At 35.2% G+C, this 13,917-nt stretch overlaps 1 protein-coding gene across 1 annotated transcript; it reads left to right on the plus strand.

Moving 5' to 3' along the window:
- The first annotated feature begins 377 nt into the window (after positions 1-377).
- Positions 378-3,407, plus strand: LOC118045228 (protein NRT1/ PTR FAMILY 7.2). Its single transcript, XM_035053810.2, has 5 exons — positions 378-570; positions 902-1,019; positions 1,152-1,369; positions 1,492-2,060; positions 2,144-3,407. The coding sequence occupies exons 1-5, from the start codon at positions 544-546 to the stop codon at positions 3,015-3,017; spliced, it is 1,806 nt and encodes a 601-aa protein (XP_034909701.1). The 5' UTR covers positions 378-543; the 3' UTR covers positions 3,018-3,407.
- The last annotated feature ends 10,510 nt before the right edge of the window (positions 3,408-13,917 follow it).

The following is a 13,917-nucleotide window of genomic DNA, read 5'->3' on the forward strand; positions in this document are numbered from 1 at the left end:
GGATCAAGGGAGTAGTGTTTGGATGCTGTTTGGAAGTGTTCTTTAATTTATCTATTTTTTTAAATCAAAGTATCCAACGTTAAAAGTTAAAAAAATCTGTATTTTTTTTATGTATTTAAAATAAAAAAATATCTTTAAAAAATATCGTAGCTATAATATTAAACACACTCTAAAAAAAACCTTAAAGACCAATCTTTAAATTCTTTAATTTATCTTTCTTCCCTCCAATATTTCCTATTATATTGCTTCCAAATTACTTTTTCGTAAATATTAATTTCCCCATTTTCATATACAGTGGAGTAGTATTCCTTAACTTTATCCATGTAATCTCAGCCGTTAGTTGCTCCATGCCATCCTCTATATATAGAGTGCATGCACCATCTTCTCCTTCACACACTTCGAGTTCATCAAAAAATCCCTCCCTCCCTCCTCTCTAATCAAAGCCAGCCTTCCTTCTAAGTATCGATCTCTAGTTAATTATTGCCTTGCATTTCTGAAAGAAATATCTATATAGTGATCGATCAGAGTTAAGGTAGCTCTAACATGGCCTGCTTAAATATTTACAAAGAGGTTGGTGAAGCTTATTGTAATTTCTCTGCAATGCTTGCAACCTCTCTCCTTGTGTTATGTTTTTCATGGCTAGGTGTAGGTGTAAATGAATTCATGCTCTTCCAGCCGGCAGCTTAGGAATTGCTGGCAATTTTCTGATTCTGGTATTTACTTTAATTAAAGACTAATTAAAATCAATCTAGTAATTAAAAAACAAATTCGCCATATTGAAATTAACTTATCGGCTTCATTTTGATTTCTGAATATAATTAATTCTTAATGTGATTAAACATTAATCAACATCAGATGGCACATATATAATAGTACTGTGCATGCATGGTAAAACCTGCAGGGGAAGCTCGTGAAGAAGGAGCAGGAGGTTTGCACTAGGGATGGAAGCGTTGATCGACATGGCGATCCTGCAATCCGGGGGAGGACTGGGACTTGGTTCGCCGGAATCCTCATATTAGGTATGTAGCTACCAGTTAATCAACAGCTGATCAATATTAATCTCCTCTTCTAATCACTAGCTTGTTCGAGCAATTAAGAAACAGTTAGATAATCAAGCATCATTAATGAATTAATTATGCATGCATATGCAGTGAATCAAGGGCTGGCGACGTTGGCCTTCTTCGGGGTAGGAGTGAACTTGGTTCTGTTTTTGACAAGAGTGTTGGGTCAAGACAATGCCGACGCTGCAAACAACGTCAGCAAATGGACTGGAACTGTTTACATATTCTCTCTTCTCGGTGCCTTCCTCAGCGACTCTTACTGGGGGAGGTACAAGACTTGTGCTATCTTCCAGGCCATCTTCGTCACTGTAAGTGATTAATCCCCACCTTTAATTCCACTGATAATGAGTTAACTTGATTCGCTTAATCAGGAGTTATTGTTTTTCTTTATTATTTCATCTGGAATTAATTTCTATCCCTTGGCATGCAGGGTCTGGTATTGTTGTCACTGTCTTCCTACTTGTTCTTACTCAAGCCGAGAGGCTGTGGTGATGAGCATTCTCCATGTGGATCCCATTCAACATACGAGAATGTCTTTTTCTACTTCTCCATCTATCTTGTTGCCCTTGGAAATGGAGGCTACCAGCCTAACATTGCTACCTTTGGGGCTGATCAGTTTGATGAAGAGGACCCAAAAGAAGGCCACTCTAAGATAGCTTTCTTTAGCTACTTTTACTTGGCTCTCAACCTTGGTTCTCTCTTTTCGAACACCATATTGGGCTATTTTGAGGACCGGGGCATGTGGGCATTAGGATTCTGGGCATCTGCTGGCTCTGCTTTTTTGGCACTGGTCTTGTTTCTCATTGGGACTCCCAGGTATAGACACTTCACCCCCAAGGGCAACCCCCTCTCTAGGTGCTGCCAGGTGATGGTTGCTGCAGCAAGAAAATGGAAGGTTCAGAGGATGCCAAATCAAGATGATGATCAGTTTGAATCGGATGTCCCGAAGGAGCGTTCCAAAAATGGGGATAGAAAGATACTACACACCCGAGGATTCAGGTATGTTATTTGCTATTCATCAAGAAAATTAATGTTCCCTCATAAGTACGCCGTACTCATGTAAATTACTAAAATCTTACCAGATTCTTGGATAGAGCTGCAATTATTACATCCAAGGACTATACAGAGAATCGCATTCACGATCCATGGCGTGTCTGCACAGTAACTCAAGTTGAGGAATTTAAATGCATCCTACGACTCCTCCCTATCTGGCTGTGCACAATTCTTTACTCTGTAGTTTTCACTCAAATGGCATCACTATTCGTCGAGCAAGGTGCTGATATGGAAACTACGATTTCGAAATTCCACATTCCTCCAGCAAGCATGTCTAGTTTCGACATACTCAGTGTTGCGGCTTTCATATTCATCTATAGGAGAGTTCTTGATCCCCTTGTTGCCAGAATAAGAAAGGACCCTAAGGGCCTGACAGAGCTTCAGAGGATGGGGATTGGTCTGGTTATCGCCATAATCGCAATGGTTTCGGCAGGGATTGTAGAGCTATTCAGGTTGAAGTACGCAAGAAAAGACTGTCCAAGTTGCGAAAGTGCGAGTTCTTTGAGCATACTGTGGCAAATTCCTCAATATGTTCTGATAGGAGCATCTGAGGTGTTCATGTATGTTGGGCAATTAGAATTCTTCAACGGGCAAGCACCTGATGGATTGAAGAGCTTTGGCAGTGCTCTTTGCATGACCTCAATATCTCTAGGCAACTATGTGAGTAGCTTGCTAGTAACAGTCGTAATGAAAATATCTACAAGAGATGAGATGCCAGGATGGATCCCAGGAAACCTTAACAAGGGTCATCTAGACAGATTTTACTTCCTCTTGGCAGTTTTGACAACCGCAGATCTTGTTGTGTACATTATCTGTGCTAGATGGTACAAGTACATCATGTTCGAGAGGCAGCAGGAAGAGGATAGTATATTAAGCAATGAAGAGGCAGACCTTAGAGTTTGATCAAATTCTGCCTTGCAGCGGGAATTTAAGAAGGGCAGAAGAAATCTATATATATATATATATTGTGTCATAAATAAAGTGAAAAGTGGGTGAGGGATTCATGATAGTGAGTAGATAGGAGGAGGGTTTAATTTTCAGCGATGATCCTAGACAAGGGCATTATATTTTTCACTTGTCCAGGTTGAGCTCGAGAAATTGTGGAACTACTAGGCCAGTACCAGTCTGTAAGGCTTCAAAATCTGATTTTCAGAGTCCTTTAAAAAAAAGAGAAAAAAAAGGGCTAGCTGGTGTAAATTTCGATCCCAGCAAGCAGTGATATAATCCCTTTGTAAAACCATCTCAGGTGGCATTTTGTGATTTGCGTTGTTTAATCTTTTTTTATTTTTCAAATCCTTATATATATATATATATATATATATATATGCACACACCGTGTGTTCTTCTGACATTCAAGTGAATAAACATGTTCTTTCGTTCCATGTCGGGCTCACAAAACAAGATCGATGATCGTAACTGGCAATATGAGTCCATAAATTGAAATAACAGGAAGAGTGTCGTGCTAGCGTAGCAAATTGAAGCGTAATAAACTACAAAACTGCCTAACTTCTTAGCAGTAACGTACAACGCAAATTGCAAGTCTCTTTGATTTCCACGTAGGCATTCCTTCTCCAGTTCATGGAAAGTAGCTGGTTATTTATTTTTTTATACAAGAGATGTTTGAATTTGAGTCCTTTTAAAAAGAGACAAAAATATGAACTGTTATGCTAAACCATCTAATCCATGAATTATATGTTTACGTGTGAGAGTTTAAGACTAATATTTGAGATGTAATTAATCGACCAATTGTACCTAATTTTCAACAAACACTACCATTACAACAAAATAAAATATACACCAAACTTTATTACCTGTAATCTAAAGCATTTGGGGAAACTGCTGAATGTAACAATAGTGTTTTCCCCCACATGTTTTTGTGTGGATCTAAAAAATACATTTGTTTTGTTTATTTTTATGTTTTTTTTTCAATTAATGTTTTTTTTATTCTTTTAATATTAGATTTTTTATTGAAATTATCTCACTCTCAAGACATGGATCACAAATTTGACAAATTAATCCAATTAGCTAAGGTTTTATTCCTCCTTATTTAATTTTGTTTTTAAACTTTATCATTTAATATTGATTTAATTGAAAATTTGACTTCATCATTTATTTTATTTACTTTCTATTAGGTTAATCTAGTCTCATGTCCTAGGAATAGTGCTTAACGGGTTAATCTCGAGTTGTTTTTTTTGTGTAATTGAATTTCTTTTTAATTTTATCATTTAATATTAAGTCAGTTAGAAATTGAGTTTTCATAATCTGTTTTGATTTGTTTTCTATTAGAATATCTTAGTCTCATTATCATGGTTGCGAGTTTTGGTATTTTAACTGCAGTTAAATCAGGTTATTATTTTCTTATTTTCTTTCAAGAGATTACCTTAGTGTCATGTCCTTTAACATTGAATTTGTTTTTTATTGGGTTGTTTATGTCTCGTGACCCGAGTTGCGTGTTTGACAAATTAATCCTATTGACGCAGTTTTTTTTTTTAATTGAGTTTTTTTCAATTTCATCATTTAATATTGTGTTTGAATGAGAATTAGCCTTCATGATTTATTTTGGTTTGATTTTTATAAGGTTATTTCAGCTTCATGACCCGAGAATATTGTTTAACGAGTTAACCCATATTGACTTGTATCATTTTTTTAATTAATTTTTTTACAAATTTCATCATTCAACATTGAATCCGATATAATCGATTGAGAATTGAGTTTTATAATTTTTTTTTTTTTTTTATTGAGTTATATTTAGTCTTATGACTAGTTCGTGAATTTAACAAGTTAATACAAGTTAAATCAAGTTATTTTTTTTTTTTGAGGTTATCTCGATCTTTTGACCCGGGTCATGAGGTTTGGCTAATTTGACTTGGGTAATTTTTTATGTTTTTTTTTAAAAAAAAAATTGATTTCTTTTTTTAATCTCATCCTTTAATATTATCCTGATTGGGGATTGAACTTCATAATTTATTTTTTATTTTCTTTCTATGGAGTTATCTCAATCTTATGACCCGAATCGCAAGTTTGACAGGTTAACTCGAGTTGTTTTTTAGGTTCTTTTTTTAATTTATTTTGTTTTCAATTTTATCCTTAAACATGGAGTTGATTGGAAATTAGGCTTTATAATTTGTTTTGATTTGTTTTCTATGGGTTTATTATAGCCTCATACTCAAGTCACAAATTTGACATGTTAACCCTAATTAACCTAAGCCAAGCCAATATGTTGTTATCTTAATATTAAAAAAAAAAGTTATCTTGAAATTTTTTTGAGTCAGACTATGTTTTTACTAATTGTTCGGGTTGCTTTTGGATCCTCAAAGTCAACTAGGTCATATCAAATCAATACTCATACAATTTAATTTTTTTTCCACTAAAATATACATTAGCAATATCTAAATATTTTTTTTCTATTCAAGAAAAATTTGACTCGACCTACAATATAGCGCAGGTCAATAATCGAGCCATAAACCTAAAACAAGTGGCCATTTAACTATACAAACATTGTGCATCCAGAGTGCAAATGTTGTGGATTCATACAATTTTCTTTCTTATATTTATCTCTTTCTTTTTCCCAACTCTTGCTCGATGATTTTGTGTTCTTCTTTACCGCTAGATTCCCTTATGCTTGTTGTTGGTGAGGGGAGAGCTGACTTTTCTTTATAGGACCACTTTTATGGCTGTAATTTTTGCTATTGATCATTTTGGCTTGCCTTTAAAAAGGGTGTTGACTCTTTTTATTTTTTATTTTTTTTGGTTTTGTCCTAGTGGATTTCAGCTCTTTGTTCAATCATTTCATTTAATGGCTTTTGTTCCTTCCTTTGTTTTAGGAGTGGTTTTCAAGGAAAATTAGGCCATTATCATTCATTGATGTGGTTGGGGGTGGGTTTTTAGGGTGATGGTTTTGCTCTCTAGCTTTTTGTTTGGATTAGTCCTCGCCATAATGGGCCAATAGCCATCATTATGCATTAAATGCATAATCCACTTACCTGGGGCCTTTGTCCCTTATGCATTGGAAGAGTTGCAACTGTTTTAGTGAAATTTGACATCTTTTTTTTATCGAGATGATGGGTTTGAAATGCTTTTTCTTGTTATGTCTTTATTGCCTTTAATTTAACTAAATAAGTTCTCTTTCCTTTATTAGTTTCATTTTCCCTTATATCTAATAGTAGTTCTTTTAGTTTCATTCCTCTTTTTTTTCAAACACTATTTGATTGCATATTTGTTGTACAATGTACATTTGATTGGTTTGGATTGTGTTACTCTCTCTTGGCTTTTTTTTTCCCCCTAGTAAGAGCTTTAGGTTCATTTCATTTGGTTCCCTCATGAGGGTCTTCTAGGTCTCTCTCCAAATTTTCTTCCTTGTTTTAGTTTTTTTTTTCCCTACCATTTTGTTGTTGTAGTTCTTTTTTTGCTCATACTCTCTTGTTTTTTGTGATTTGGTTTTTTTAGTGTTTATATATATTATTTTTAGGTTTTTGTTATTTGATTTCCAAGTTCTTATTGGTGTTTGGATGTCCTAGGTGGTTTTTCTACCTTATGTAGGTCTACTCTCTTTGCTTCATTGACTAGTTAGCTCTCTTTTACTTTTCATTTATAAGCTTGGTAAGTGGCATATGTCTTTGAAACTGAACTTTATGTATAAAAATATTAATCCTAATTGAACTTGGCCCACACTCTAATTAACTTATCATTTTCCTCCCAATTGCCAATCATCCAAGCCACTCAAGCAGTGTGTCACTGAGAGGCATTGAGATGTTTAATGTTTTAAGTCTTGTCATCATAGCATAAGTGATAATACTTTTTCTAAACCTCAATTACTACAAAGAACATGGGTCTGCAATTTATTCTTCTTGTTTTAATATGCTTAAAAACAAATGTGCTAGAATGTGTGGTATTGAGACTAGATGCTCAACACTAGATGTTTGCGCTAAGTTTTCCTTTTCATTTACCTATTTCTTCCTTCTTTTTTTATTTTATTTTATGTTGGTCCGCTAACACCTGTGTTTGCTTTACACATAACTCTTTTTTTTCCGATAACAATTTCATACATTTAGAGAGCATTATAGAAAACCCTTAATTCTAAGATTCTGAGGATCACCCTATAAATGTTAACTAAAAAAGAAGCTAAAAAGAAAAAAAAGGAATTTTTGTGATTCATGCTTATCGCAAACCCATTTCATTACCCATTTATCTAATGGAGCTGAACATGCCTTTTGTTATCTTAACATAATGCAATATTGATATTTTTGCTCAGTGTTATTTCTCTAGTCTATTTTTCTTTTATGATTTGCATGCTTTGCAAATATATATTCACCTTTTATTTATGCATGATGTTTGATGTTTTGGCATTCTATGATGTTTGTTCTAATCTCCATGTATAAATTCATGATTTGTTTTACCCACCCTTCTTTGAATAAATGCTATGGCCAATTCACAATATAAAAATCTGATAGCTAATAAAAAAAGATTGATAGAATTAGCTTATAAATACATGATATATCGTTACTATATATTGTTTTATGAAGAAGGTTATAAGAGATTAAAAAAAGAAAGAAAGATAGAAAAACATCCTTCTACAACATCCACAATGATCCTAAGGCCACCTTCATTCTAGAATCCTCACAAATACCACAACTTTCTTTCTCACCCTTATGGCTACCAAACCATTAGTACCTATTTATACTTACACTACTTACATTGATTTGCTCATGTTTGAATGTTTTTTCTTACCTCACAAATGCCACACGTCCTCGCGCGACGTCGATGACGAATTCGATTCAAGGTTACTAGAAAACCTGAGTGTACTGGTTTTTGTTAGAGATTCGAAGGTAATTGACTCGTTATGACTAGGGAAGGGATTAGCACCCCTAGCGCACCCTACCTGAGATAAATTGCTTCGTGGTTTTGATGTGTTAAATAAGTTTTAAAAAATTTATCTTTTTCATTGGATATTAGAAATATGACTTACATGTAAGTTCATAATTCTTAACCGTGAGCAAATAAAAAACATTAAATTCTTCTTTTGTCTTTGTGGCTTTATCATAAAAAATACATTCATAAAAAAAATTCAAACACACACACTTTTACTATATTTTACACATACAACCATGTTCCAAAATAACAAAATTCAAAATAAATCAAATACAATTCAAAAAAATTACAAAATAAACCCCCAAAAATCCAAAGCCTTGTGAAATTTGCAGGAATAGTGTCGAGGAACCCCTTGGATGGTGGGAACTATGGTCACACATTTTCTCCACGCGCCACCGCTACTAGCGGCGCTAGATTTATGTGCCGCTATAAGAAAAATCAGGGGACGAGGTGGATCTAGCTTGGCTGCATCCCCTCTTCCCTTCCTTGCTGGTAGTGACCTGTAAAAAAAAAAAATGCACAAAATAATTGATTTTACTTTTGTTCTTCTCTCTCAAGATCCATTATTAGTTTTCTTAGATATGTTTTCTTTTATCTTTCTTTCTTCTTCTTGGTTTGTTGTTTTTCTTCTTCTTCTTCTTCTTCTTTAGGTAGTAGATCTAACAGTTGAGCGGCAAGGGTGCTAGATTCGAGTGGTTGCTTTGGCAACAGACATGACCAAAAGATTGATGTCTTCTCCCAAGTGTAAGAGTGTCGAAGTAATAAATAACCCGACAAGACCGGGGTCGAACACAGAGAGGTTAATTGTATAAATTATAGACAACAACAACAACAACAACAACAATAATAGTAATAATAATAATAATAATAATAATAAAGAAGAAGAAGAAGAAGAAGTTGATGAGAACTTTGAGATGAAAGATTAATGTAAGGATTAAACAATGATATAAACAAATGTCAAGATTAAAGGATCCACTAATTGTATTTCAAACAAGTATAGTATAAACTCTTATTATTCAACTGGAAACCACACATAAAGGAGGTTCCAATTAGATGATTTGTCATTAATAACTCATTATAAATTGTTAACATGATCATATTAATTATCTTATTTAAGTAACACCAAACTTTTAAATGTTGTCAGGAATTCATGATGTTAACTTAAGTTAACAACAAATCAAGTTCCTTTCATAACACAGGTGTAGGTTATACCATACGGTTGGGCTATGAGAGTGTCAAGCATTTGTTGTACCAAGTGTTATACAACACAAATCTAGATTAACCATTTAACAAGCAAGGTATTAAGAATTAGTAAGATAAAAAGATAAGACATGTTAATATTAAACATTAAGGTCCATGTTGAGTTTACACTATACTTATTCTTATACCATTAGTGTAACCTTTTCATCTTGACATAATAAACTTAGCTAAACATAATGAAGAAGAGAAACATAAATAAATAAAGAAGAAAACATAAATAAGATACAAGTTAACGAAGCAAAGGAAAGGAAATAAAAAGCATAAATAAGATATTAATGAAAGCAAAACTTAAGAATTACAAAAAAATATAAAGATAGAGAGCAAAGCAAGTTCTTGATCTAAATAACCAAGTACCTAAATGCATGGCAAATGCCTCCTTTTATAGGCCACAATTTGGAACTATTGATTTAATGACTAATTGTTGAGTGGGTGGCCAACTCTTGACTTAGTAAAAATCCTTATCTTTTTGTCAAGAAAAAACAATTGAGGTCATTTGGACTTCTAGAACTCGAGATATGGGTTGAGCACTGAACAGTGTCTGGGCTGCAAGATAGATTCGGACTTCTCCATTAATGCTATAATTTGGACTTGAAAACGACCTTTTTAAATCTTGGACTCCACACAAAAGTTGTAGGCCTATGTCTTACATTTCTATCCATATAAAGCAGACCTAAATCCGAGATCTACAGCTCTAGATATGACCCAATTACTAAACAATGTTCCAGTTTAGACTGCACCAACATCTCTTTTCTAAGTTTGGCCCTCTATTTGTCCTTTCAATTTTAGTACTTAAACTCATCAATCAATCTTTTCATTTATGTGATAGGCCTACATTTAAGATAAACATTTACCATCAATTAAAGGTATCTTATATTATTAGATATGTTATTATAAAACATGCTTTAGTTAAGGAGTTATTGATACTTCAAGTGCAAAATGATGATATAAAACCTTGATAAAAATGCACTTTTAAGTATTAATCAGCCGCTGCTATTGGAGGCCAAATGGAGGGAAGATCTGGTTTGGTTTAACAACAATGGGGGAAGGTGGAGATGATGTATGTGGGGTTGGCCTCCGGTGAGGACAACACTGATGTGGCTAACAATAAAGGGGTCGATGAAAATGGGAAAGACCTATGAGATCTAGTCGGGTATAGAGGGAAGATAGAGTGAGTCAATGGCTCCGGTTTTGGGAGGCCTTGGTCAAGAGAGGGAGGTTCTGGTGAGGCCAAGACACGGGGGGCTATGAGAGGGGAAATATGGGAAGGACTTGGAAGATGGAGGATGAGGGAAATGTGTGGCCTTTGTAGGAGATGCCGAAATGGCAGTGGGGGATAAGCTGGCCTATTGGAAATGGGAAGAAGCGGTAGTTGCTGGAAGAGAAAAGGTGAGGTGGCATAGGGGGGTGTGACCGCTTGTCTTGGTAGAGATAATTCAGGTTTAGGGTATTTTATGGTTGCCTTAAATTTCTCTGTCTTAAAATTATCCCCTTCTTATATGTGTTGTGTACACTGGTATTTATAGGAGAAGTGTGGCTTGGCCACAAACACATTGGTCCCTCAATCTCTTTATTTTTTGCAAATTTTGATTTTTCTATTTTTTTTATTTTCTTTGAAAACAAGCAATATCAATGTCGACTCAATGAGGAAAATCAATGATTGTAAAAATAACACGTTAAAAGTTGAACGTGTTCAAAATACCTTTGAAAATTTAAATTCTTTTGAGACGACATTGAAAATGCTAAAAACAATGCAAATATATCCAAAATGTTTTTTTTGTTTTTTTTTTTGTTTTTTTTCTCTAAAAATTTATCAAAAACATGGGTCAAAAATTGGGTGGTAATATATGCCCCTTCTTTACAATGCTTATGAAGCAAAACTCCTCAATGTTTTGCATTGTAAAGTTTGTAAAGAAAACTTGTCTTCTTGTCTTCCTAACTTGCTGAATGATCCAGTTATCTAAAGACTTTACTTTTTTCTCTTTTTCTGTTTGTTTTTCTTTCTCTTTCTCTTCATTCTTTCTTTCTTTACTCTCTCTCTCTCTCTCTTTTTCGTTAACCTGAGATCCCATCTGATGATCTTCTTTAACCAGAGCAAAATAAAATGTTCTTCCTAATGGCAGGGTTTCAACTTTCTCTTTTTTTTTTTTTTTTTTTTATTGAGAATTTCCTAATGGTAGGGTTGTTCTCACTTTTCTTCCAATGCTAAGATAATGTTGGTGGCTCAGTCAACCTGAGATCCCATCTGGTGATCTTCTTTAACTAGAACCAATGTCTTTGTATGCAGCTTGGTCAACCTAAAATCCCATCCGGCAACTTCCTTTTGATGATTCCTTTTAACTAGAATCCTGTGTGTGGTTGGGCTAAAAGTTTGGTTAGGCTCACCTGAGATCCCTTCTAACGATCCCCTTTAACTAGAACCGAAATCTTGTGTGTGGGTAGCTTCGACTTCTCGTATACCTAGGGCACAATCTTGCAGTCGGCCTCCAGTCCAATTTGACCCTGTTTCCTCATCTCAAGCTTCTCCGCCTAGAACCAGGGTGGTCTTTGTTGATTTCGCTACTCCATCTTATGGAGCCAGGGTTTCTTCTAAGTGTAGGAATAGAGTCATGCACAAGAATCGTTCTTCTGCACCATCGTCCCCAATCCTTACTCCTAGTGACAACAAAGCTGATTCCTCTAATGGCTCTAGATCTGGCACTTTGGCGAGTACTAGGCGGGTTGGGTCTAGCCCTTCTGATTCTTATCAAGTCTCCAACCCCAACCTTGGTTTGAGTCATGGCTCGCCCCTCCATCCAACCTCTAAGAAGGGAGGTAATACTCCTCAACCATCGGGGTTCTTTGCCCATCCCTGGAACATCCTACTCTTTTGCCTATTAGACCATAAATGGATGGCAAAGAATCTCAACCAGGTACTTCTTAGTCTCCTGGTCTCATTCACTTCCCTGATTTTGCATCTTCTGCTTCTTGTCATTTTAAGGAAACAGATATTGATAATCATATTGATTTATGGCAATTCTGTTTAATTGGGTTTGTTGCTGGAAAGTTCCTTGGCTATGCTTCTTTGTCTCACCATATTGGTAAAAATTGGAAACACAAAGCAACATTTACAATGCATAATTCTGGTTGGTTGATCTTTGCATATCCCTTTAAAAACAAAATGCTAGAAGTTTTAGGTGGCAGACCATACTATGTTTTTGGCAGGCCACTCATTCTTAAGGGCATGCTTGATTTTTTTGACTTCAAGCCCAACGATATGACCAAGATGCCAACCTGGGTAAGATTTCCAAACTTACCTTTGATTTATGCTGGTTATTGCTTGGGTTTGTTTGGTTTATTCTGCTGGTGTTATTGTGCTGTTGGTTTGCTTCTGGCTTTCTGTAGCTTTGTTCATGTGTTATGTCTTGGCTTTGTGGGAGCCTATTCCCCTAGCTTTATTTTATTCTAGGGAGCCTGTTCCCTTTATTATTCATATCTGTACATAAACTTTTGTCTGCTCTACTGGTGCTCTAGTTAGAGCCTATGTTGGTGTTTGGCCTCGTGCTAGCATTTTGGGTTCTTCTCCAACATATGTTTTTGGATGCACGTTACGTTCTGTTGTGCTAGTTCCTGCCTAATGGTTTGGTTTGCTTGCCAATTTTTAGGGTTTGTTTCAGGGAGCTTGCTCCCTTTTTTCTCAAGGGAGTCTATGCCCTTTTTATGGTCTGTATATACATATACAATTGTTTTGTTGGTTTCCAACGATGTTTTATTTTGATTTATAAAATTTCTTACATTTGATAAAATAAAAAAATCTTGTGTAGTTGGGCTAACCTAAGATCCCATCCAGCGATCCCCTTTAACCATAACCAAAGTTTGTGTATGGTCTTCCTGATAGCAGGGTTGACATGAAGACTTTTCTTGATGATAAGGTTGATCGTCTCATTTCCTTGAGATTTTTCTAATGGTAAGGTTCATCTCATCTCTTTCTCGTTCCAAGGTCAAAACTATGATTTCTTTGTTATCATCAACCTAATGACTCCTTCTTTATCCACAAGCTCGCTAGACTTCATTGAGGATTTTCCTGTAACAAATCAAAAATATATGGAATGCTTTAAGGTTAAATGTCATGTATGCATCCTTACCTGGTTTGAAACATAGGTCCTCCATCTTCGATGCTCCATCACCTTAAGGTGTCTTTGTTTGCATTATAAAGCCTTCTTTGTCCTTCTGATTTGCCGATTCATTCATGTCCTAGCCTTCCATTTAAATGTAAGTGCAGTTCCCATTCTGGGTTGTCCATGATGATTACTGCTTTTGTTGTTTTTCAAGCATAACCATGCCCCCAAGTGTGGTGTTGCTTGATTCATCATAAGGGAGCTTAACAAGCTATGCATTTCTAAAATTCTCTTAAGAACTGTTCTTTGTTTAGTTGTGTGCATCTTGCCAATAGCCATCAAAAGGTTTTCTAGTGTTGTCCTCATCTTAGATTGCTAACCAGCCATGGACTTGCCTTTAGTTGAAACAATACTCTAAAAGTATATGTTATCGTCAGTCTTCTTGGAAACTATCCAGTCATCCAGACATGTATCTTATAGCTTGCAGTAAAAGACTCATGGTGGTATGCTTAATGTTCTTTTTAATGGATTCCTCTCATCTTGTCGAATTAGAATGTGATAAGAAATGCATTGGCATCATC

The sequence above is a fragment of the Populus alba genome, chromosome 14, assembly GCF_005239225.2.
Source record: "Populus alba chromosome 14, ASM523922v2, whole genome shotgun sequence".
Lineage (NCBI taxonomy): Eukaryota > Viridiplantae > Streptophyta > Magnoliopsida > Malpighiales > Salicaceae > Populus > Populus alba.

Excerpts from the sequence above, each read along its gene's own strand:
- LOC118045228 (XM_035053810.2), top strand. The coding sequence starts at position 544 with ATGGCCTGCTTAAATATTTACAAAGAG. Across the intron at positions 1,020-1,151 it reads CGCCGGAATCCTCATATTAG|TGAATCAAGGGCTGGCGACG; the intron begins GTATGTAGCTAC and ends ATGCATATGCAG. Across the intron at positions 2,061-2,143 it reads CTACACACCCGAGGATTCAG|ATTCTTGGATAGAGCTGCAA; the intron begins GTATGTTATTTG and ends AAATCTTACCAG.